At 30.9% G+C, this 27,646-nt stretch overlaps 2 protein-coding genes across 19 annotated transcripts in view; one reads left to right on the top strand and one right to left on the bottom strand.

Annotated features, from left to right (window-relative positions):
* Nucleotides 1-27,646, top strand: part of LOC139485091 (tubulin tyrosine ligase 3-like) — a 62,815-nt gene that overhangs the window by 10,517 nt on the left and 24,652 nt on the right. For 8 of the 18 annotated variants that reach the window (XM_071269244.1, XM_071269261.1, XM_071269212.1 and 5 more), the window contains exons 1-10: nucleotides 9,859-10,462; nucleotides 12,865-12,957; nucleotides 13,448-13,610; nucleotides 14,156-14,194; nucleotides 17,561-17,674; nucleotides 20,240-20,394; nucleotides 21,620-21,833; nucleotides 23,582-23,637; nucleotides 24,674-24,802; nucleotides 25,612-25,726. In XM_071269244.1, the coding sequence (XP_071125345.1) occupies nucleotides 9,989-10,462; nucleotides 12,865-12,957; nucleotides 13,448-13,610; nucleotides 14,156-14,194; nucleotides 17,561-17,674; nucleotides 20,240-20,394; nucleotides 21,620-21,833; nucleotides 23,582-23,637; nucleotides 24,674-24,802; nucleotides 25,612-25,726 (1,552 nt within the window). In that variant the 5' untranslated portion in view covers nucleotides 9,859-9,988. Of the gene's footprint in view, nucleotides 1-9,858; nucleotides 10,463-12,864; nucleotides 12,958-13,447; nucleotides 13,611-14,155; nucleotides 14,195-15,993; nucleotides 16,012-17,560; nucleotides 17,675-20,239; nucleotides 20,395-21,619; nucleotides 21,834-23,581; nucleotides 23,638-24,673; nucleotides 24,803-25,611; nucleotides 25,727-27,646 lie in introns of those variants that run through there. The other 10 variants (XM_071269271.1, XM_071269278.1, XM_071269227.1 and 7 more) reach the window with 6 other exon arrangements.
* On the bottom strand, nucleotides 3,305-9,738 carry LOC139485162 (protein rolling stone-like). The gene is made up of 3 exons (XM_071269391.1): nucleotides 9,602-9,738; nucleotides 4,913-6,035; nucleotides 3,305-4,758 (listed from the first exon to the last, which is right to left on the bottom strand). The coding sequence occupies exons 1-2, from the start codon at nucleotides 9,686-9,688 to the stop codon at nucleotides 5,193-5,195; spliced, it is 930 nt and encodes a 309-aa protein (XP_071125492.1). The 5' UTR covers nucleotides 9,689-9,738; the 3' UTR covers nucleotides 3,305-4,758; nucleotides 4,913-5,192.

The following is a 27,646-nucleotide window of genomic DNA, read 5'->3' on the forward strand; positions in this document are numbered from 1 at the left end:
TTTTAAGTTTCTGGTGTATATTACAGGATACTTGGTAAAATATTCTTTAAGGAAAAAAGTAGTTTGCAACCTGCACACGGAAGGGATACTCTTAGAAAAAGATACCCCGTCTACAATAATACTTTCTCTTTTACTTTTTTCTGTTAACCATCCAGTCAAGGCCGTTAAAAAAACAGCAGTTTATGTATGAAAACAAAAATCATAGAACACTTGAATGTTGAATATGTCTTATTTCAATTTTAAGACAGATTAAAAAAAAAGCACAAACAGTCTTTTGGCGAAAGACCCGATGAAACTAAATGGTTTGTTTTATCCGTTCAGTGAGTAATCCGCATATGATAACAGTTTATTCGCGTTATGCTTTGTGCGAAGTGTAAAGGATTGTTAACGGTGTAGCTCCCAAGATATGACACAGGGGCGGATACAGCCAAAAGGGGTCCCCAACCCAGGATAAAGGGGGATACCAACTATATGTTCCCATTATAATGCATTGATCGTTAGAATAGTAGGGTTCCAACCTACGAACCCCCCTTCCCGGAATCGCCACTGTGACATCGAGTTGAATAGTTTTTAATTATATTCTTAAATACTTCGTGCTTGGAAAAAAAGTAGCAGATATCCGTTTTCAAAATTTAGTCAAATGTTCTCAGCAGTGAAACGGTACTAACGACATAATCCTAACCTTTTTAAAGTATTTTCTTCTAAGGTGATTTGCTGCAGTAAACATTACTTTCGAATCTTTATTTCACGTAACAAAGGCTCGTCCTAATGAATGAAATGTTCCGTAGAGCGCAGCTGGAAACGATAGTAGAGGTCGAAGCATGGGCAGTTGATGCAAGTATGGACAATACATTGAAGCTTGAAACAGCTTTGCATTTCGACTTTGACTAAATATTTTACACAGCTTATGAAATATTCCAATGATCGATTTTGCATGTAGAGCAATTAGTACCAACAAGACTTAATTCAACCTTTAAGTGAATTACAAAGACTAAACAATTGCAGATGAAACCAATTCTGAAAAGTCACGACACTACGTTAATATATTTCCATGTTGAAAGTGTTTTTTTTTTCTCTCAATAAAATCTCTATCAATTATGAGTATGTCTCAAGTTAATGTTCCAATGACAGTTCTCTTGTTTCTAATATTGCATATCGTTTAACGTAATCGAGTTATACTTGTCACTGGACTTTGGAGATAATATATGTATCTATTGTTATTACTTAGCAATAAAGTCTAAAGAAAAAAATAAGGGTATTCCAAATTTCCTAAATTATGATAACTGAAAGGTTAATAGATATAACAAGATGTGGTATGACTGAGTGCAAATGATACAACTCTCCATCCAAGTCATAATTTGTAAAAGAAAACCAGCAAGCTTAGTTAAACCAATATTCATGCAGTTAAACCATCACAAAACGATATGATACAATTGAAATAAACATTTTTATTAAACAAAGATATAAAGCAGGATGTAAGCTACTGTGGTTTTTGATAAACGGATATCTTATTTATGTTAAAACCTAGCAATCGCTTTCAAAACAATGATCTCTTTTCTTTGCATCTCCATTTGGTTCCAATTATCAGTGTTTTAGATGAGAAAAGATACAAAAAAGACAAGTAAAAATTTGCACAGTCAATTGTATTTATGCTCGACATTTCATTCAAGAAAACAGCCTTTTTTCAAGTGTTCAAATTCAAATATATTCACGCACCTAGGGACAAATAAACATGTTCATAAATCAGGCTGTTAGTTTTCTTGTTTGAAATGTTTTACATTTGTCATTTTGGGGCCTTTTAAAGCAAACTATAAGGTATGGGTTTTGCTCATTGTTGAAGACCATACAGCGACCTATAACAGTTGTTAATTTCATTGGCAATCATATAGTAACCATATCTTCTTATTTTTATACGGACTATAATTGCCATTGTTTTCACTTGTATAAATGAAGAGCAATTCTTAGTGGGATATCATCCAGAAACCCACTTAAATTAATTTTTTTTTAGCAACATTGACATTGACCTACGGCCTGTTGACCCTAAAAATCATTTGCTTCTTTACCTTCCTTCTGTATAAGTTTAATTTCTATCAAACAAGGTAAATAAAGTAAAAAATAAATAAAAATCTTTCTGTTGCAAGTTACCTCGACTTTGACCCAAAAAATGAATAGGCTTCTTCCCCTTTCCCATACTTTCCAATTGTATAAAGTTCATCACAATCAATCAAGGAGAAACTCAAGTTGAACCATTTCAGTAACAGTGAGACACAAAAATCAATCAGACGTTCCTTCTTTCCAATATCTTCCATCTGTACAAGTTTCAAGCAATAGAAACTTCAGTTGCAATTTGGAGTTCATTTCCCCTTTTTAGCTCACCTGGCCCACAGGGCCAAGTGAGCTTTTCCCATCACTTGGTGTCCGTCGTTGTCCGTCGTTAGTTTTTACAAAAATCTTCTCCTCTGAAACTACTGGGCCAAATTAAACCAAACTTGGCCACAATCATCATTGGGGTATCTAGTATAAAAATGTGTGGTGTGACCCGGCCAACCAACCAAGATGGCTGCCATGGCTAAAAATAGAACATAAGGGGTAAAATGTAGATTTTGGCTTATAGCTCTGAAACCAAAACATTTAGAGCAAATCTGACAGGGGCTAAATTGTTTATCAGGTCAAGATCTATCTGCTCTAAAAATTTTAGACAAACAGACAAACCATTGTTGGGTTGCTGCCCCAGAATTAGTAATTTTAAGGAAATTTTGCAGTTTTTGGTTATTATCTTGAATATTATCCTAGATAAAGATAAACTGTAAACAGCAATAATGTTCAGCAAAGTAAGATCTACAAATAAGTCAAATGACCAAAATTGTCAATTGACCCCTTTAGGAGTTATTGCCCTTTATATTCATTTTCTAACAATTTTCATAAATTTTTGTAAATTTTTAGAAAATATTTTCCACTGTAATTACTTGGCCAAGTTTATTATAGATAGAGATAATTGTAGCAACAAGAATGTTCAGTAAAGTTAAATCTACAAACACATCACAATCACCAAAACACAATTTTGTCATGAATTTATCTGTCTCTAGTATTGTTTAATATGCACATAGACCAAGGTGAGCGACACAGGCTCTTGATAGCCTCTAGTTAAAATTGTTTAGTAACAGTCACCTTGACTTTGACCATAAAAACAGTACACTTCTTCTTGTCTCCATTGTTGAAGATACACAATTCCAAATTTACAGTATTTTGCCAAATAAATTATTGAAGCCAACTAAATATGAAAATAGCATAAAGTAACAGTAAATTCTGAATTCATATTTTATTCTAATTTTGTATACAAAACATTAACAGATACAATATATAAAACAATGAGTATACACTATTCTAACGGATTCTAACCATGCAAACAAAATAATTTTACACTTATTTTACTTATAATAATATACGTGAGAACCTAGTATCGAAGATGACTTGGGGCAAAATATATAATAATTGTTAAGGGTTTCCCTTCTTCCCATTTTTTTACCCCTCAAATTGTCTACCTTTATTTTTTAGGCTTTTTTTCATATTTTGGTAATGAATTGTGAAAAAATTGCCAGTGGTCCCCATATACTCCAGGTAACACATTTGAGCAAAATAAAAAATCCTTACAAGATGTCCCCTTTTTTTTAAAGTAGGAAACTATAAACACGAGCACTTTTGTTTTGGCCTTCTGCACAGATCTATATATAATTACAATGAATACATTTTCACTTGTAGACCAATACAAACATGTAATATGACATAATTAACTCATTCAAATGAGCAAGAAAAATCAAAGATTATCAAAATTAGGGCATAGGTTAAAAATATACATGTAAGCATAACTAAAGCACTTTCATGATATATATGACAAAAAAATGTCATTTGGTGAAATGAAAAAAAAATATGAAGCAAAAAATTGTTGTCATTCACATATATATATAATTATGCCATCTAATTTTCCCAGATTCTTTCATGATATTTTGACAAACAATAAATATTATGTTCATAAGCAATGATAAGTTTTACTGATTAAAACATGTCTGAGTGCTAAAAAAAATAAATAATAAAATTGACATGATTGACAAATATTATTCAACACCAAAAAGCCTTAGTGAGCATGCAATGGCAATGATCCACCTTGTTATGCAATGGTCAGTGGATTTAAGATTTATCAAAATGAAAAGGCCACTTCTGATACTGCACCTCTATGTATTATGTGAAATATAATAACATTTCTCTAACCAAAATAACACAGGTATAGACAGATTACAAAACTTCATAAAGGCAATGCCACATATTATGCAATTACAAAATACATTTAATAAGTTACCTTTGCCAAATTGTAGGTACATTTTTAATTAAAATAATGAATATAAATTCTATACATTATATATATATATATATACATGTGTATATAGATCTCAAAATATATTAAAAATATGATTACATTTACAAATGAATTAATGCATTTTTTGTAAACATAGACCACAAAAATTCTGATGGATTTTTAAAGTGGATTGTTAAAAAAAATCTTAAGTTCACCTGAACTGTAGAGTCCACAAAAATCTAATTTAAATGAAACCATCCAAATTGGTCGCTATATTGAGCAGTCATCTACAACAAATCATAAATAAGTCCACATGTTGAGAAAAAAAGAAACAAATGACAAAGTTTTGATTATTTATATCAATTTATATTAAATTATATGCATATATATTTCCAAATGCAGTAAACCTCAGGGGCGGATCCAGCCGTTTTAAAAAGGGGGGGTTCCTAACCCAGGACAAAGGGGGGTTCCAACTATATGTCCCCATTCAAATGCATTGATCGTCCAAAAAAAAGGGGGGTTCCAACCGCCGGAACCCCCCCTCTGGATCCACGCCTGAACCTGATCAAGCTTTATGACAATCCAGAGAATTTGAGATTTCCCCACAGGGTGTAATTTTTGCAAAAGTTAAGTTTGGCCTAAATGTTTACCTATCAAAAAGTGTTCACACAGCATGTAGTTGGTAATAGGTATACTGATCATGATTGGACCATGTCAGAAATTGTTAGATGCTCCTTCTAAGGCAAAAAACAATCTGAGAGAAAAAATCCATGTAGTAACATGTACATGGTATGACCAGATATTATATATTTGTCCTTATGACAGATCTTATAAATGAAACTCATAAGGTAGACCAAGGTGTAATTTTATGATAAATTTGAACTTTTATTCTGTGAATACCAAACAAGACTAAATGAACAATTGGCACAGCAATTACTGCTACACCAACGACCACACCAGTTGTAATTGCCGGCTGTCTCCAATCCAATACATGTGGGTATATAGGACTGCGATTACCGGCAGCAAAAAATATGCCAGTAAATGTGATATAAATCAGGCCATAAATTATCGCATATACTGCATGTAATAATCTAACTGGTACTGCACTGATAAGAAGATCTACAACAACTATAACAGAATTTATGCCATGTAGCTGTAAGTTGATAATGTCAATACCTTTACTATGATCAAATTGCGGCCATAAAAATGCAAAAAACATAAATGTCACCATGACAGAAGCTGTGGTAGCAATGGTATAAAAAATCCATGTCAGTTTAAAGTACCATGGTAAGGAATACAATTTAACAATAGCATCTTCCGTCTCTTCTGAATCACGATCTTCATCCCAAAAAGTTGGGGTCAAGGTCAATTCATTGAACAAGGCACGATGTCCTTCAGCATGGGGTCTAGAGAGCATGTTTGAAGTCCTAAACTTGATACAGTAATGAAGCAGAGCAAACAAAAAATGCAGAGTTAAATATAAACAAAGCATTAGGTAGGTCCAGTTTGTCAGATAGACTGGAAAGGAATATTCAATTAACATGCGACTGCTGCTATTTGTCAATGTTGAAGTATTTTGCCATCTCATAGACTCCATCATTGTACCAGTTTCAATTATCCAGTAATCTGCATAAGCTGCAAGTGCTAGTCGATACAAGAGGTAAACCAAGGGAGGCAATCGCCACTGAAATAGTAAATAAACATTAAGTTACAAAAATGTACATTAAAGCAGAGTTTCCATATACACGTGCATTTTAAATATGCATGTCTTGCATAATTTATAAATACAATATTACTTTACCTGTTTAACAGGAAAGATGGCATACATTTGTAGATATTTGAATTAGAAGAATGTGGTTTCAAATAAATAGGGTCGCTGACAACAATGAACTTCTTTTCATATAAATGTACATGAAATGAAATGTATGAGCTTTCTATTCTGTGGATTTTTTATGTACATAGGTACAAACTTTCTTGGTTTAATGGCAATTTGTATTGTGATACAATATTGTGAATATTTGTCGACTTCATGGTTCAGGGTACAAACTTTCTTGATTTAATGGCAATTTGTATTGTAATACAATATTGTGAATATTTGTCGACTTCATGGTTCAGGGTACAAACTTTCTTGGTTTAATGGCAATTTGTATTGTGATACAATATTGTGAATATTTGACTTTATGGTTCAGGGTACAAACTTTCTTGGTTTAATGGCAATTTGTATTGTGATACAATATTGTGAATATTGTGAATATTTGACTTCATGGTTCAGGGTACAAACTTTCTTGGTTTAATGGCAATTTGTATTGTGATACAATATTGTGAATATTGTGAATATTTGACTTCATGGTTCAGGGTACAACCTTTCTTGGTTTAATGGCAATTTGTATTGTGATACAATATTACGAATATTTGACTTCATGGTTTAGGGTACAAACTTTCTTGGTTTGATTGCAATTTGTATTGTGATACAATATTGTGAATATTGTGAATATTTGACTTCATGGTTCAGGGTACAAACTATCTTGGTTTAATGGCAATTTGTATTGTGATACAATATTACGAATATTTGACTTCATGGTTCAGGGTACAAACTATCTTGGTTTAATGGCAATTTGTATTGTGATACAATATTACGAATATTTGACTTCATGGTTTAGGGTACAAACTTTCTTGGTTTGATTGCAATTTGTATTGTGATACAATATTGTGAATATTGTGAATATTTGACTTCATGGTTCAGGGTACAAACTATCTTGGTTTAATGGCAATTTGTATTGTGATACAATATTACGAATATTTGACTTCATGGTTCAGGGTACAAACTATCTTGGTTTAATGGCAATTTGTATTGTGATACAATATTGTGAATATTTGACTTCATGGTTTAGGGTACAAACTATCTTGGTTTAATGGCAATTTGTATTGTGATACAATATTGTGAATATTTGACTTCATGGTTTAGGGTACAAACTATCTTGGTTTAATGGCAATTTGTATTGTGATACAATATTACGAATATTTGACTTTATGGTTCAGGGTACAAACTTTCTTGGTTTAATGGCAATTTGTATTGTGATACAATATTGTGAACATTGTGAATATTTGACTTCATGGTTCAGGGTACAAACTTTCTTGGTTTAATGGCAATTTGTATTGTGATACAATATTGTGAATATTGTGAATATTTGACTTCATGGTTCAGGGTACAAACTTTCTTGGTTTAATGGCAATTTGTATTGTGATACAATATTGTGAATATTGTGAATATTTGACTTCATGGTTCAGGGTACAAACTATCTTGGTTTAATGGCAATTTGTATTGTGATACAATATTACGAATATTTGACTTCATGGTTCAGGGTACAAACTATCTTGGTTTAATGGCAATTTGTATTGTGATACAATATTGTGAACATTGTGAATATTTGACTTCATGGTTCAGGGTACAAACTTTCTTGGTTTGATGGTTATTTGTATTGTGATACAATATTGTGAATATTTGACTTCATGGTTCAGGGTACAAACTTTCTTGGTTTAATGGCAATTTGTATTGTGATACAATATTGTGAATATTGTGAATATTTGACTTCATGGTTCAGGGTACAAACTTTCTTGGTTTGATGGCAATTTGTATTGTGATACAATATTGTGAATATTTGACTTCATGCTTTTGCAGACAAACCTATAAAAACATGAAAACAGTTACTTTGACACTCAATTTTATCCAATGATAATGAAGTCTCAGTAGAACAAAAATGTTCTTGTTTATAAATACATGTACTTGGTAGTTACATTAACTTGAAGTTTTCATGTTGTGGCCAAACCAGATTTTGGGGTGAACAGTAAATTTTCCAAAAAATATGGAGGCCTGTGAGATGACTAAATCAGTTTGAAATTGGTATGAATGAATACTGTTACATGTAATGCAGTACAAGCAGGGAAAATATAATTAATCAATCAAAAATAATTTTGACAGATGCTGAAAGACATCGTGCCTTGTTCAATGAATTGACCTAGCCGGCCTCTACCCCAACTTTTTGGGATGAAGATCCTGATTCAGAAGAGACGGAAGATGCTATTGTTAAATTGTATTCCTTTAAAATTGAAATTGTATGATAAGATCTATATCTGTCAAAATTATTTTTGATTGATTAATTATATTTTCCCTGCTTGTACTGCATTACATGTAATAGTATTCATTCATACCAATTTTACACTGATTAAGTCATCTCACAGGCCTCCATATTTTTTGGAAATAATTTTAATGCTCACCCCAAAAACCGGTTTGGCCACAACATTTAAATTTCAAGTTTATTTACAATTTTCACAGTGTGTATATGTATTATATGTTAAGTAATGTTCAAATGAACATACATGTATGTTTCCATAGTTTAGGACTTTATTCATTTTAGGTTGAACAAAGTACACAGATGCCCCACTCGCACTATCAATTTCCATGTTCAGTTAACCATGAAATTGGGGTAAAAAATCGTATTTGGCATTAAAATTAGAAAGATCTTATCATAGGGAATATAAAAAAAAAAATTCAAGTTGATTGGACTTCAACTTCATCAAATACTACCTTGACCAAAAACTTTAACCTGAAACTCTCACTATCATTTTCTTTTTCTAAGGTCAGTGGACCGTGAAATAGGGGTAAACAAACTTATTTGACATAAAATTAGAATGATGATATCATAGGAAAAATGTGTACTAAGTTTCAAATTGATTGGACTTTAATGATCAATTTCATCAAAAACTACCTTGACCAAAACCTTGAAGTGGGACAGACATGACAGACGGAAGAATGGACAAACGGACCAGAAAACAATAATTTAACATAATGCCCCTCTACTATCGTAGGACATAAAGGTGGCGCAGAAAAATACAGGCAAAGTTAAGATGTTTCTGTAGTGTCCTATATTTTGACTTAAGTGGAACCTTAACTGAAACTGAAAGACGAAAACTGTAATAAACTAATGAATAAGAAAACAGAGTTTATCTTGAAATTCAAATTCATTAAGATTTTACCCTTTATCATAAGCATAAGTGAGTGGAGTTGGTATACACGAGTATTCAAGTTGACAGAAAGTAGGGCGATGTGGTGGAATATTGGGGCGAAATTGAAGTGGGTCGAGATGTCTTGCTTCCCTGGCTATAACATAAAGTGATTTAGATAATGTCATCTTATGAAATGCATTCAAATTTACGGAAATAGTTGTATAAATCAACGTGCATATAATTTACCTGAGAATATACAAATCTACCAGGATGAACATCCCCAAACCCTAATTTCTTAAAACAAAATTCTGCTTTCAAGATTTTTAGAACCATTTTTACTATTTATTATCTCCCCTGATACTTCTACTCTCTACTTTCATGTTTGAGATTTATATTTATATAGAGCTTCAAGTATTTGATTTTTTTTTCGATATTAATTAAAATAAATATTTTAAAATCGAAATATTAAGAACAAAGGAAAATATTTGTGTTTAGAGACTATGTTCTCCAACAAAAACAAAGATGGCGACCCCATAGTTACGGAAGTTGTGTAGAAAATTGGGTTCAGCTGCAACTAATAATTTGGCCTATTCTCTTAGAAATGTTTATCGATTGCAACGACATCATGTGCAGATGGGGAAACATAAAAAGATAAAACATGAACAGAACCATTTTTTCCCGAAGATAAGCAACGCAAGCAGAAAACTAGCTGCGAGAAGATTGGAAAGCTTAGATACGGGAGGGGTGCCACATTTTATGTTACACACAAAAACAAGTGGTAGAGAACCGCTTGCCCCAATCCCTACAAATCAATCATTAAGCATTAATGACAGCAGAGGAGAATCTGTGACTGCTAATGATTCAGTGATCAAGCGTCCAATCGTGCAACAATCATCAAATCAAAGAGATAAAATATTCAAGGACAAAACTGATTCAATTTCAAATCCTGATTCTAACACTATGTCTGGGAAAGCAGATGTTAATTTAGATGATAATGTGTTCACCTTTAAGCCGAAAGTCAGCATTGCTAGTGCCAAAATTGTAGAAAATCTTGGCACAGATTTCATGGCTAGACAGCAGCAACACTTAGAAAGACAGAGACGTAATGTGAGTTTCTCTTTTTTGGACATTTATTACTTGAAAATGTCTTGTGATGTGTTACTTATTACAAGATAAGAGAGTGGGTTGTACAGGTGCTATATGTAATCCTCTCTATGGCCATTTATGCTTGCTAGACACGACAACCACATTTAAAATACATTTACGTTCATATGATGGACGGCCATACTGCAATATGGTCTATGCCACGCAAAGACGTAATGTCCATACTCATACCATTAAGTGTAACTATGCTCTATATAGAGCATGATTTATCAGACTCAAACGATTGACCCGTTTGCCACGAGGCAGTGTCCCAACCAACTGAACTAAGGTCAGTCACCAAAAGTGCTTGAGTCTGGTAGCAAAGAATGTGACTGTCATGAAAATTATGCTCTCTGGTTGCAATGTGCTCAACTAAATACTAGCTTGGGTATGCAAATATGAGAGTAATAATGATATAATGACTCCTTATAATGCCTGAGGTTGGGGAAGCACATACCTGTCAACTGACCCGTATTCTGCGGGTGTGACCCGAGATTTTCACAATTCTGAGGGATCTTGAAATAACCCGGGAATTCCGAAAATGACCCGATTTCACCCGTATTTCTTAGCCTTGAGATTGATTTCATAAGTAATATTCCTTTGAAATACCGGCAAATTCGTAATTCTTCCATGAACAGGAAGTTCATCTAGCTATGTAAACTGTCAAATAAAGTGACCCATTAAGTGCATGGCTTCACTTGACAGCTTTGGTGTCAAACACACTATTCATTAACACCAATTACCTTAGATTTAGGTCGTAAATAATTGTTTGTTTGGTTTACAAACATATTTCAACTAGAGAGTTACTTCCCCTTATTTGTCACCATTCAAAATTATTCCTTATATTTACGTTTAATGTGTGAAAAAGATTAAATCATGAAAATATAAAATTCAAATACATATTTAGAAATAACTCTCCATTATTTTTATACCTTTATACAATTTTTTTTTTAAAATTGAAAATTATTTTTTACAATTCAATTCAATTCAATTCAATTCAATTCAATTTCAATTCAATATTTTATTGGAAAGAGCACAATAGAGGCGTGATCCAAATACAGACAATTATAATATTAAAACAACATATAAATGAAATAAAGATTCATGTAACAAGTCATGAGCCAATTCTATGTATACAAATACATTATAGACTGTCTGATATTGATACCATAGACTTATATTTCAGTATTATTATAGATTTTCGTATATTTACTTAAAACACACAATACAAGATATTTATATATATATATGTATATGCACAAACTACTGTAAAAGATTATTATCTGATGAAACGGTATGGTGGTCTCTCAAATCTTACATTTATACTTTCTCTAACTGTATTACTATATTTTATCATAGTCTAATTTCCTTTTCAACTGGTTGACGGTATATTTTAAGACTACATAGCCAGTTGTCTCAAACATTTTAAAATTTTATTTGAAAAATAAATTGTAGTATTTGATGATGACAAAAAGTAAAGAACATAAGACTGTGTTACACAAATTCATAAAAATCTTTAAAAGTGCAATGAAATAATTATTAATAGGATTTAAATGACTTAACCAAGTGAACATGCATTGATGTTTTGGTATCTTTGATATACATTATAAGAAAATGTACCATAAATACTGAAATTCAGCTCGAAAAAGTTCGTACGCGTTATGACCTGAGATTTGATTCTTCAATGCAGGTCATGACCTGCATTTTCATCGTCACAGGTTGACAGGTATGGAAGCATGACAGGACATCTGACATTAAGTACATGTGGTAGATGTCAATCGTAAATGAAGCACATTTATTTAATATGATATATACATGTATATTAAATGTAAAATTGAGAACGGAAATAGGGTGTATTCCAAGTGAACATAATAAATACTAAATGTAAAACATCATGATACATTTACCATGTTTACTAGCTCACAATATTAATTTATAAAAAGTAAAATAACAAAAAGATGGAACTCAGAGGAAAACTTTAAACAGAAAGTCTCTTACATAAGTAAATGGTGAAATCAAAAGCTCAAACACATCAAACTAATTGATAATAACTGTCATATTCCTGACTTGGTACAACATTTTCTAGTTTAAAAAATTGTAGCTACATTGTAGCTAAACCTCTCAATCATATGACAGTCAAATAAAATCCCATTATATTGAAAATCTATTTGTGAAAAAAAACTATGAAAATATAAATAATTGACAAAGTACAAAAAAATGTAGTTATATTATTCTTCTTCAGTATGCATGTCATTTTGGTATAACTTTTGTAAAACTGTAATTTCTTTATTAGAATGTATCTTCATCATTGATAGCATTTACGTAATTATAGTTATAATTTTAATATGATCAAACTATTTTTGCAGTTGGAACAAGCAAACTCTATACCAACTTCACATTCAACTGGTCGTCTTTCTCCAGTAAACAAATCGATAAGGAAGCTAAAGAAGAATAAAGAGGTAAAAATTATTGTTTAAAATGAGAAAAGAAAGGGATTCTTGATGCATAAGAAATAATGAGGTTTATCTGGCTTACAAATTCACCAGGAATGGATAAATGTTATGTTAACATGTTACCAATAGAAATCACAATTTTTATACCTTCTGATTAAAAGCTATTCCACATACTACTCCTCTGAAACTACTGGTATTTATAATTTCAACTAACTTAGACTTATGACCTGTAGAACATCTTGTTTAAGTTCTTCTTGAAACTCACTTTTGGAAGCCTGAATATGATTTTAAAATTTCAACTGAATATGAGTTATTTCTCTCGCTGGGAAGTATTTTGTTATAAAAACTGATTTGCTGCAGATAACATGGCAAAGGAGCAATGATGAGAGGTAAATTATCTCGGATTCCTATGTATTAAATTTTTTAATTGTATTTTAACTTTGCAGCAGAAATATATACATGTATAGAAAATAAATGTAATTGTGAACTTTTCCAGAATGAAGAAAATGAAGTTTTAAACTCAACCTCAGAAACAAGTATAGAAAATGAAAACACAGAAAAAGTAAAAGAGGAAGAATCTGAAGGTGACAACAACATGCCTTTCATGTTGAATCGTACTAAAACCACTGTTTCTCCTAACCTTCAACGTTTACTAAATGGTGAGTTGTCTCCCATTACTAACTAAAACTGCTAACTTGAAACATGCATGTCATTTCTTGCTGAAAAAAAATTGCAATTTTTAAAAAGTATTCATAACTTAATGTGATGTGAAAAATTAATACATTTTGTACATATTACATTTATATCAAATATTTTTTTGTCCTAACTGTTACAAAAAGGTGTACTCTTTATGTAATTGATTGCTATGTTAAAGGCTAACAACCTGAAACTCACAATATGGTACTTGCCTAATTACATTGTACATAAATCTTAGTTGTTAACAAATCTGATTAATGAGAAAGTTATAATACCAATTTTCCAGCTGATCATAAGAGTTCATCTTTTGGCCTGGTTGATGGTAAAATACCAATCTAAATGTTGAATAAGCAAGCTACACGAAACGTGCCTCTGGCACCTAAATTATAATCCTGGTACCTTTGATAACTATTGTATTCCTTTAAGTGTAAAATTAATCTTGAGTCATGTTACTGGTACATAGAGCATATTTATAAATGCACAAGATATAGGTATGAATATTTTATAGCTCCACCTAAAAAGTCCTTTAGCAAGTCAAGGTCTAGGAGTAAGTACAAATTGCACAACAAATTAAATTACTGCCGATATGACAAATTTGTAATCAATTGTACTGTTAAATAATAGTCCAGTCCTAACTGGTAAATTAACCATATTGTTAGTTATTCTTTTTATAAAATATTATAGCTTTTTAGATAGGTGCTTTTTGTATTAAACAATTACATGTAAATAGAATTTAAATGATATTTCTTGCAGGCAGAAAGAGAAATTTGCACTTTAATAGGGTACTGTGGATTGATTTATTTTCATTGGTACACATTTTTGTTAATTGAGAATAATTGTATTTTCATGTCCTGATCATGACGGATGAATATAAGATTTCATGGTTTTACAGCTTTTGTACACAGACTTTTTGGATAAGTCTGTGTACATATATATACGTAGAAGCCTCAAGAAAATATGTTCATCCTTGAACATTTGTGGTTGCTCTATACCCACAAAATTTGGTATGCAATGAATAGTAATGAATCCACAGTATAAACCATTATTAGTTATCATCAAATTTGTATAATTTTTAGAATAGAAAGTCCCCTTTGTTATTTGAACCAATGATGAAGAAAAACAAACAAACAAACGAACAGATCAACAGTTTAACCTCTAGCCAAATAGGCTTATGATGCATTATCATATTTTAACTTTACAGTCCATGCATTTTCAAAATCATTATGAAATCAGGTATAAGTATATAGATTTAATAAAAACATGTTACTACAATGTAGTTCCAAATAATCTTTATCTAACAGTAGTTGGTGAAAGACTGTATCAAATTTAATTTTAACTTACCGGTATATATGAAAAAATCTTTGGTTTAATCAACCCTCTTTACATGTAGAACTAGCTATAATAAAATAATTGATAATAGATACTGGGTATTGGGTAATATACTTGTATTACTATGACATTTGAAAATGACATGAAATTTACATGAGCGGCTTGCTGAATTTTTTTAATGCAAACTGCAATTTATCAATGAGTTCATTTTTCCTAAACAATTTCTAAAAAAAGGACAAGGTGTAATAATTACATTAGATGTATGTTTCATTACAATACGTTATTCTGATTGGCTAACTGCACATCATGTGTTATTCCTTAAGCAGTTGTTTCACTCAATAAAACTTCTCATTCATGATGACACGAGGTCCCACAATAAAGTGCACAGGTAAATAAAATAAAAACTTGATAAAAGGCGTGTTTTCATGATCCTATAGGTAAAAATGTAATTATAAGTATTGAATGCTTTTTTTTGTAACTTTATAGGGTTGTAAAAGCGTTGACCGTGCGCACATTTTAAGTATGAAGCGCTTCCGCAAAATGTACTTCGGTCAACGCTTTTACACCCCAATAAATTTACAAAAAAGAGCATTCAATTCTTAAATAAAGGGGTTTTTTTTTGTTAAAATTTTCACTTAAATTTGTTCATGTTATTTATTAGTTCAATTTATATTAAATGAAAGGAGATGGAAGGTGTATTCATTGAGACACCAAACCAACTTGTACAACTCAAAATAAACAACGCAGAAAAGAAAATTATATATACATGTATTATATACCTTCTTTGGAGTTTAAATAGAAAGTCCATAAACCATAAAATCACATTGATTGTAGTAATACTGTGATAATAAGTTCAATTAAAGTTTTTTTGCAAGTAAGGCATAAATGTTTACTGAATTTTTTGGAACATGTACACATATTTTTCTTGAATATTTGTAATTCTTTACATTTTTTAAAATAAAATTAGAAAATTATATTTTGATTTTTAACAATAAAATGTTTGACTTTGATTTTTAGCAAGTTGTATAAATATTGGTAAGAATGCCTCTTTTAACATTATACAACACTTTCTTTATGACAGGCATCATTATACATTCCTTATATTATATATGAGTCATTTTCATGGGGATTCTGGTAAATCAGTACATTTAATATATCAAGCACTTTGAAATGGATAACAACGTAACAATTTTATTTTAGTTATTTTATGAAAATTCAAGATCAACACACACTTTTATATCTTTTATGGGAATGGATTTCCGCATTTACTACTGATAACTTTTATTCTGACTTGATTTATAAGTTCAAATATGCAACAAGAATCAGTGTCTGGAAACTACTCTTACAAAGATTGTTTGATCATATACATGTATGATTTTTATGACATTTCACGTTTCATTTACAATGTCAATTATTTTTTACAGCATTAATAAGAAAAAAAGAAGAACTATGCTCTTTTACATTTGATATAGAGTATAGAAAACGTACCTCAAATTAATGATAAAGATAAGAGGATGTGGTATGATTGCCATTGAAACAACTCGTCACAAAGACCAAACGATGTAGAAATTAACAACTTCGTCTATAATCTGACAACTCTTGAAATCAATTGTTGAAATTTTGAGCTTATTTTTTTCACTCAGACAAATATGTTTATTTTCTTAAAAATTTCTACATACTACTGTAAGAGTTTGCATTGGTACAATTAAACAAATTGTATGTACCATTGATTCATGTTTATATAAAGTAGAATTGATAACTAACCTTTGGAGTGTATCATGCATACAGTAACTTTCACTTTACATATATGAATAATTTCATAGTGCACAATTTTACATTTTTTGTTATGTACATTGGACAGGCTTATACTTCAGTGTGTTACAAAGTGTGTCACTAAGTCAGCCTGAGGTAAAGTCAGATGCAAATGCTTACCTCTTACATTTAGGTACACAAGGACAACAACAATAACTGACCACAACACAGGGTCCACATTTAGCAAATCTGTAATTGATTGACTGCTAAGTCACTGCTTCATATATTTCATGCATGTTCAGGACAAAGCAAACCTCAATCCACACAAGGAATGCACCAGACAACAAAATATGAAGCCATTCTATAGAAAAAAAACCAAACACAGTCTAATTTACTATGAACTATTTATGATTGTAAATTCTGTTTTTTTCTATTGGTTATACAAGGTTGTACTGACCTTTACTATCATGGTGAATGTACATGCTATATTGAATTTTATTGAAATGCTTTTAAATACATACATTATATCATGCTATTGTCTGTAGCCAAAACTGTTTTGACAATATTAATTATTACAGAATGTTAAAAACATATGAACAGCACACAATAATTTTATACTTTTCCAGGAAAGATCTGGTTATTGTTGTTGAATTTAAAAATAAATTAAATTTGTTCAGCTTTAATGAAATATTTAAGGCAAAATGTTAGATCACATTTGATCAGAAAATTGGTAAAGTTACAGAATTTATTCAGGTTTGTCTGGCATAGTCCTTAGTTATTTTAATTATAATCTATTTGCTATAATCAACATTTTATGATTTGACATTATTAGGTCCCTATGCCGCTGGTAACCCAGATATGGTCCTGAAAAGACAACATATAAAATTAAAAAATCATCAGCTGAAGTCAAAGTCTGGTGGGGACAGTGTGGATGTTGATTCTGCAGGTAATTTTCATGTTTGAATGTAGATGTTTGCTATGTTGACCATTATCTATTGTGCTGAACATAAGTTATGGTTACAGGGGAGAGAGGCGATGTTTGCTTCTGTGGGTAAATATTTTAAGGTGATGAAGAAATTTAATTCCACTTGGAGATAGCAGTGTTGATGTTTTCTCTACTGATACTCAGAACTGCAAAGTACTCATGAAGCAAATGTGTGAGATTTAGCCAAAATAGTAAAGATGAAAGAAAAATACTGTCATTTAAGCATGAAAATTGCTTAATAAAATACATTTTAAATTTCAAACTGTACAACTTTTGTTTGCAAAAATACAAGAAAGTTTTCCAGGTATTTGGATTACTAGAAAGTTGTCATTGAATATTTTTAGAAACGGAAATATGAATAGAACTGGAATGATATAACATAAAAGTCACATTTTAAATTCTTATTACATTCATGCAATTGCATTTACTTTTATTTTTCACAGAGAGAATGACAGCTAAAATAAAATATTTGAGTAAGATTATTTTGCTTATAAATATGGTATACCAGCCACCAATATAACACATTTAAATATAGATAGGACACACTATATTTTGCATGTTGTGTATGTTTGTATATTGGGTATTGTATAAGTATAATACCTTAGGGCGCACTACGTTTGCGCGCATTTGGGGATTAAAATATTTTACGTTTGCGCGCAACTTTTGATTACATTTGCGCGCATTCATTTTACCGGTAATCTCAGGTAAAAATAATAATTCATATATATTAACACAATGATTAAATTATAAATGACTATACTTTATTGGTATTTTAATAATAAATGTGACTATCAATTATTCATTTTGAAAATAGTTTGTTAATTCAAATTATATAATTGTTCATATTGAATTCTAAAATCAATTTAAAACCCCGTTATATATATCTAAAGTTCAAGTTATGATAAATGGGCTATGTCACAGATTTCTTAAACTTTTGTCTACACCTTTGACTTGTTGAATTGTATATGAAATTCGAAAAAAAAATATGCGGCTTTATCTCCTTTTGCCCTGCCTAAGAAGAGACTTAGACTAACTGAAGGGGTACTGATAATTGTAAATAATTGAACAAATTGATATATAATAAGTATTATGACCTGTATTTTCCCTAAAATATTATTAATTGAATTCTTTCAAAATAGGTGCCTTGGGAGACTTGATGTTTGTTGCCCATTTCATTATTAGGTTTTAAATAAACATTGTTTATTGAAAGAGTTTTTTTATATGGAAATGTTAAATTTAAAGTTGTCAGAGGGATAGATAGTATAGTAATTTTGATGAGGCAGAAATTTTTTACATACATTTCTTTTATTTGGACATGGATCAACCAAAGCATCAATATTTAGATACAAGTTATTTCTCTCACTTGAGAGATTGTAAATTTAATTTCATGGTACACTGACATGAACATTAGAAAATGATAGTGTGAATGGGGCATCTGTGTACTTTGGACATATTCTTGTTAATGCTTGAATTCCATTTAAACATGTAAAGCAAGCAATAAGCTAGGACATTTCATAAAGATGACCAAACAATGTGTATAAAGAATATATGTGTTTTTCTTTCTACTCCATCACTTGTTGTGTATGTAATTAAATGGGGAAACAGTTTAGCAACTGTTGTGTATGTGTTTGAATGGGCAAACAATTGCAACCATAGTATGTGTCTCTGGTGTTTCTATGCTAATAATTCACATTTTTACATTTGACTGTCCTCAGCTTTTCAAGAAAATTACTTGTGACTTGTTTTGATTCTAGAGTGCACAATCCTTATAGTTTCATTAAATGAATATTTCTAAGAAATAGAACATGGGCATGGTCTTGTCTCAAGCATTGTCTAAAAATATCATTATAAATGAAAGACATTGTCCTAGTTTTGAGCTCTGGTATCACAACTCAGCATTTTTCATTGGAATTTCTGAGTTGCATTTGTGTATGAAAAAATCAAAAGTGGTGTAGTCCTAATAACTTAGACCTTTTGAAAGGCTATTTTAAAAGTTTTTGAAGGAGCCACAACAAAACTTGAGAATAGCTTTTCAAGACGTTATAATTATTTGGACTACGATATTAGCATAGAAAAAGTATTTGTGGTTGTTATGATTGTTGGCATTGTACTTGTCGTCTTTCCTTCATTTATTTATTTTATTTTTTCATTTACAGTAAAACCTGACTTTAACTCAGATTAGAAAAAAAATCTTTCTGTTTTTTTTAATCTCTAAATCATATTCATTGTATGTCTTCGTACATTATTTCAGTTAAGACAGGGATTCACTGTACCAGTATTTATAAAAGAGTGATATATATCTCTCAAGTACTATATAAACACTTATTAAGTATTATTAGCTCATTTTAAATGCAATAAATTTTATTTTTAACATATTTATTTGTTCTTCAAGAATTTGATTAATGTGTTTTATTATTTTTTGACATTTCAAGATTGTTGTCTAAGATATTTAGAATTGATTTTAAAATCTGTATTTGTTTTTAAACTATGTTAGATGGTAAAATTCTATGTCATTATTAATTTTAGATCTTGATGCAGATGTACAGGGTTCTTTGTCAAGAAGTAAGACCATGCCATCACTAAGTCGGCCAAAACTCTCTAAAAAACTGTCCCATTCACATGTGGATGGTAATGCAGAACGCCTTCGCCATGCCAAAGAAGTAGCCGAAAGGGCAATAAAGGTCAGTAGCTTAAAAATTTAATATCACAAATTTATACTATCATATTTAGAGACATATATAAATGAATGAAGATGAATTCAGAAGGATTATATCACAAAAATTGTAAGATTTCCATAAATAAAGTGAAGAGCAATAGTAAAATCATCAGTATTTTTTGTTGAGTCTATTATACGCTACAAAGAAATGGTCAAAATGAAATGAAGAAAGCTTAGGTTAAATCATCAGTATTTTTTGTTGAGTTTATTATACGCTACAAAGAAATGGTCAAAATAAAATGAAGAGCTGTATCATAGCTTAGGTAAAATCATCAGTATCTTTTGTTGAGTCTATTATACGTTACAAAGAAATGGTCAAAATGAAATGAAGTAAGCTTAGGTTAAATCATCAGTATTTTTTGTTGAGTCTATTATACGTTACAAAGAAATGGTCAAAATGAAATGAAGTAAGCTTAGGTTAAATCATCAGTATTTTTTGTTGAGTCTATTATACGCTACAAAGAAATGGTCAAAATAAAATGAAGAGCTGTATCATAGCTTAGGTAAAATCATCAGTATTTTTTGTTGAGTCTATTATACGCTACAAAGAAATGGTCAAAATAAAATGAAGAGCTGTATCATAGCTTAGGTTAAATCATCAGTATTTTTTGTTGAGTCTATTATACGTTACAAAGAAATGGTCAAAATGAAATGAAGAAAGCTTAGGTTAAATCATCAGTATTTTTTGTTGAGTCTATTATACGTTACAAAAATATGGTCAAAATGAAATGAAGAAAGCTTAGGTTAAATCATCAGTATTTTTTGTTGAGTCTATTATACGTTACAAAGAAATGGTAAAAATGAAATGAAGAAAGCTTAGGTTAAATCATCAGTATTTTTTGTTGAGTCTATATGTTACAAAAATATGGTCAAAATGAAATGAAGAAAGCTTAGGTTAAATCATCAGTATTTTTTGTTGAGTCTATTATACATGTTATACGTTACAAAGAAATGGTCAAAATGAAATAAAGAAAGCTTAGGTTAAATCATCAGTATTTTTTGTTGAGTCTATACGTTACAAAGAAATGGTCAAAATGAAATGAAGAGCTTTATCATAGCTAAGGTTAGATCATCAGTATTTTTGGTTGAGTTGATTATATCAAAAAAATGGTCAGAGTCCATAAAAATAGTTAAGAGTTTTTTCATTAATGGCTGCTTCATCAGTAGAATAATTTTGCTTGTGTTTTCAGAATCGTAAAGTATTTACCATACAAGGAGGTTATTCTACTGTTAGACATAGTCTGAGAAAGAGAGGATGGGTAGAAAAGTTTTATAAACTACCAGGCCCACCTAAAAAGACTCCTCGGAAGAAACGGAAAAAAGGGGGAGACGATGATGATGACGACGATGATGATGATGACGATGATGATGATGATGACGACGATGATGATGATGACAGTGATAGTAAGAATTTATTTTTAATAGAGTCCTGACTGTTTCCAAGAATTACAATTTAGTAATCAATTAATCTGTGGTGGAATGCCTGTGTCATTGGTGACATTTTTTAATCATCTGTTTTTTAGCTCACCTGACCTGAAAGGTCCGGCGTCCATAAACTTTTACAAAAATCTTCTCCTCTAAAAACTACTTTGCCAAATTTGACCAAACTTAGCCTCAATCATCATTATCATTAGGGTATCTAGTTTAAAAAATGTGTCCGGTGACCTGGCCAACTAACCAAGATGGCCACCATGGCTAAAAATAGAACATAGGGGTAAAATGTAGATTTTGGCATGTATCTCTGAAACCAAAGCATTTAGAGCAAATCAGACATGAGATAAAAATGTTCATCAGATTAAGATCTATCTGCCCACAAATTTTCAGACAAATTTGACAACCCATTGTAGGGCTTCTGTCCCTGAATTGGTTATTTTAAGGAAATTTTGCAGTTTTTAACCGGATTTTTGTGACAAAAATGTCGGTTATTGATTTGGGGATGTACGGCGGGCGGGCAGTCGGGCGGGCGGGCGGGCGGCAATCAAATGTTGTCAGTGCATTAACTCATGAACCGTTCAACCAAAGCTTTTAAAATTTTAATATGTTATTACTGACAACTATTCGAAGGTCAAGTTCAATAATGGCGATTTTGACTTTTACCGTTCAGGAGTTATGGTTCTTGAAAGATTGAAAAATGGAGTTGTCCGTGCATTTACGCATGAACTGTTCTACCAAAGCTTCCCAAATTTTAATATGTTGTTACTTATGAAAGAATGGAGGTCAAGTTCAATAATGACGAATTTGACTTTTACCGTTCAGGAGTTATGGTTCTTGAAAGATTGAAAAATGGAGTTTCCAGTCGTGTCCGTGCATTTATGCATGAACTGTTCTACCAAAGCTTCCGAAATTTTAATATGCTGTTACTGATGACAAAATGGAGGTCAAGTTCAATAATGACGATTTTGACTTTTACCGTTCAGGAGTTATGGTTCTTGAAAGATTGAAAAATGGTGTTTCCCGTCGTGTCCGTGCATTTTCTCATGAACCATTCAACCAAAGCTTTTGAAATTTTAATATGTTGTTACGGATGACAAATAGAGGTCAACTTCAATAATGACGATTTTGACTTTTACCGTTCAGGAGTTATGGTTCTTGAAAGATCGTAAAATGGCGTTTCCATTCAGGTTGTTGCATTTACTCATGAACCATTCAATATAAGCTTTTCAAATTTTAATTTGTTGATACTGATGACAAAATGGAGGTCAAATTTGATATTGACGATTTTCACTTTCACCATTCATCAGTAATGGTTCTTGTGATATTGCCAGGACACAAATAAATGTTAATAAATCCGGTTTGCTGTCGTTGTGACAGCCTCTTGTTGGTTATTATCTTAGATATCATTATAGTATCTGATAATATCTATTATCTAATACTATTAATTTTGTTTTAACCTTATTTCACATAATTTACAAAGCATCGGTAAATAAAGGTGAGCGACACAGGCTTTTGATAGCCTCTAGTTTAATGTTTTTCAACCTGTGAAAGTTTCCATTAGGCTACTATATAATTTTAAACTATTTCAGAATGACCTGTAATTTTGTGTATTGGTATTTTTTTTGTAAATTAATTAGAAGATATATTATATAAAGTCATTAGCAGAAACGTAATTTATCCATTTTGATATTGTTATGTTGTGTAATTATTTTTTACAGATGATCAACCAAAAATCCCACCATGGGAAGAAGATGATGGTATCTATGGTATAATGGTATGTTTTACATATTACATATTTAACTAATTGTCAAATAGCTTTCTTCTCTGTGCTGCAAGGAAGACTTGTAGGTGTACATTGTACACATCCCAGAGAATGCTTCATTTTCTTTCTACACGCTAACAGCCCATGGTGTCCATTGTTGAATGGCTTCAAATGAGTGAAATTGTCTGGTTAATTTCGATTTATTTCACATGTGAAATGATAAGTTTTTATTTTGATACTGGGAAATCACAGAATTTCACAGATGTTATAAATATGTTTCTAATATTAATCTGAATTTATTACTGTTTTGTTTCTTTTTTAGTCTCGTATTGTACGGAATGTAAACCCTACCTTTATATGGGTGTTAAAGAGAGATATAATTGACTACAGATTTCTGACAAAGTAGAGAACTTGAATTTATTACTGTTTTGTTTCTTTTTTAGTCTCGTATTGTACGGAATGTAAACCCTACCTTTATATGGGTGTTAAAGAGAGATATAATTGACTACAGATTTCTGACAAAGTAGAGAACTTGAATTTATTACTGTTTTGTTTCTTTTTTAGTCTCGTATTGTACGGAATGTAAACCCTACCTTTATATGGGTGTTAAAGAGAGATATAATTGACTACAGATTTCTGACAAAGTAGAGAACTTGAATTTATTACTGTTTTGTTTCTTTTTTAGTCTCGTATTGTACGGAATGTAAACCCTACCTTTATATGGGTGTTAAAGAGAGATATAATTGACTACAGATTTCTGACAAAGTAGAGAACTTGAATTTATTACTGTTTTGTTTCTTTTTTAGTCTCGTATTGTACGGAATGTAAACCCTACCTTTATATGGGTGTTAAAGAGAGATATAATTGACTACAGATTTCTGACAAAGTAGAGAACTTGAATTTATTACTGTTTTGTTTCTTTTTTAGTCTCGTATTGTACGGAATGTAAACCCTACCTTTATATGGGTGTTAAAGAGAGATATAATTGACTACAGATTTCTGACAAAGTAGAGAACTTGAATTTATTACTGTTTTGTTTCTTTTTTAGTCTCGTATTGTACGGAATGTAAACCCTACCTTTATATGGGTGTTAAAGAGAGATATAATTGACTACAGATTTCTGACAAAAGAACAGATGGTGAATCATTATTGCAAAGCTGGCTCATTCACTACTAAGGTAAGTATTAAACAGATTTATATTAGACTTACCAGTAAAAAACACATTCAGCATCTAATTTTCTTAATTTTTTCTTTTCATTCCCGGTCCCACTCAGAATTAGTTTATGAAGATTGTGCCAAAGATGTTAGGAATAACAGTACTACAGATTAAGAGTTGCCACTGTCAACTGATAAATTGAATAACATTTTCAGATAGGCATAGTCCTTGAAATATATTAAATCATCAGTGTTATTGCTGAGGAATATTCATCAATGTTATGTTTAAGAAATAATTCCGTCATGCCATGCTCTATGCTCATTTTAACATTGGTAGGCACTAACTATATTTGTTAATATCTTAATACCGAGCGTTATTTAGGTATTAAATGTTTACAAATATAATGCCTACCCATGTTAAAATGAGCATAGAGCGTGGCATGATAGAATTATTTCGATTCTAATAGGAATATTTTGAACTTTTGTACTTCGAAGCGGACCAATAGTAGACGCTCGAAATGTCGCCATTTTGATTTGATGAACAAAAACCCTATAGAAAAATTAACAGTTTATCAATAAAAAAGAACAAAAACATTTAAACTTACTTTTAGAATGTTTTTATTTCATTTCCTAGCGAGCAACACCAACACAAATGTCCATTTTGATCTCTGGCATTGTTCAAAATTCATTTGACGTTGCCATTTCAATTGTGACGTCGATCACGTGCAGCCCATGTTCTATTCGAATTAGAACATGGCTTTGTACCCAAAGCTTAAGAAGAACGTCATATTAGAATAATAAATAGTACATGTATTCTGTTTACCATGATAGGTTGGTTTATGTGTAAACATGAGAAATGTTCCATGGTTTGAAGATGCAAATCCAGATCATTTTTATCCACGATGTTATAGACTTAGTCATGAAGAAGAAAAAAATGCATTTATAGGTAAGGTATTGATTTTGCTGATGAGAATATATATTGATTAATAGCTTAGTTGAGGCATTCATGAATTACATATACCAGTACTTGTTTGTTTTTTGCAACTTTCAGATTCCATGGATTGAGGTGTCTTTATGTGGAAATTTATGTCAGTTTGACAGGTTCTGCATATAAGCCTATATTGGATTTTTTATGTTGAACACTTAAATTTCGGGATTCACTAATACCCATAGAATTCACAAAAGTTAATTTAATATCCTATAAATATACAGTTATTCCACAATGATTGTACCATGTCCTGTGTAGCATCCCTAGTTGAGTGATATGACCATGGCTGTTTAATGGATAAAATATTGCAAAATATAGACTAGTAAGATACAATAGGTATGAATAAGAGACTAAATGTATGTGCCTGTCCCAAGCCAAGAGCTTCTAATTCAGTGGTTGTTGTTTGTTTAATGAATTAAAAATTACTTAAATTATTAAGAATAGGGCAAAATGAGGTTTTATAAAACACTGTACTCTAGTTCCAGTATCTGTCAATTTTGATTTATAAAGTACCTTTATAAATATGAAGTGTTTTAAGATGCCACAGAAACTTAGGTCTTATTGTTAAAAGATGAATTTAACTTATTTTTTGTGTTCATTTTTGCCTCTTACCAAAAATCATATTAGATGAATGATGAAATATAATTTGTCATGTCAGAGCATTTTCTGTTATTCTAAAAAAAAAAAAATCTAATTTTAGAATCTTCTATGTTTGAACATGTTGAACTTTTAATTCTTTCAGTTTGCCAGTTGAATTTAAACTACATATGAAAAGGAAGTTAAAAGTAAAAAAATGGATATGATTTTCTTATTTATGATATTGCATGAAAAATACAAAATTATCTCCCTTTAAATCCTTGATTATTTTTATATTTTTATTTATATCTTTTACGTCATAATTTATTTATATTTTATAAATACATCAAAGCAAAAAACAATTTTCATTGTCAAAATTAGATTTTCAATTAAGTTATGACAGCTGTGATTATAATAAATGCATAATGAATTAAAATTTGGTACCTTTCCAAAAAACCATTGAAGTATAAAACTACATGAATAGCTTATTTGATCACTGTAACATTTACAAACTTTAACATTTACCATATTTTTAATGAGTATATTCTGTTTCGCAGAATACTTGCAGATAAACTTTTAAAGGGAAACTTCGCAAAAAAATCAAAAATTGATATTATGTTCATTCTGTATAAAAATGTTCAAATTCATAGATATTAAAGTTTTATTCCGCTAGATAAGCGATCACCATCGATTTTAAATTTAGAGTATCAATTCTCCGAGATCCGCCATCTTGTCTTCTTTCCCGATGAATAAAAACGATATGTCTATAAACCACAAAGAAACAAAACTACAGTAACCGATGTAGTCGTAATTGCGTGTCGATATCTTGTCAATCGTACGGTTGTTTAATACGACTAACTAACTTGATACGGAAAATATTCTTACTTTTTTTAAATTACCATGGTCTGTTGTTTTTAAACTGTTGATATTGGAATTAGGTGAAAAGTCAAAGTTGAAATCATAAATAAGTGTTCCGTGAAAATTGTTTTCGAAAATCTAATTTGTTCATAATTCTTTAAAGTAATAAACTTTTTTCAAATATATTTTGATCTTCCCTTATCTGATCACCAGCATGGCTAAAGGTATTACTTCCAAAGGTATTGTGAGGGGTGTGAGGTGACACGTCCAGGTATTCAAGCGATTTCCTGTCGGGCTTGCAAGTTCATGCATCGTTTCACTTCTGCAGGTATTGATCAGTGTACACGGCTGATAACTTATAACTTATAACTTTCCATTTTGAACTATCAGATGTATAATATACAACTCTGTCTTACTTGTCATTACTAAACTCATACGCTTGTT

The sequence above is a fragment of the Mytilus edulis genome, chromosome 1, assembly GCF_963676685.1.
Source record: "Mytilus edulis chromosome 1, xbMytEdul2.2, whole genome shotgun sequence".
In the NCBI taxonomy this organism is placed as follows: Eukaryota; Metazoa; Mollusca; class Bivalvia; order Mytilida; family Mytilidae; genus Mytilus; species Mytilus edulis.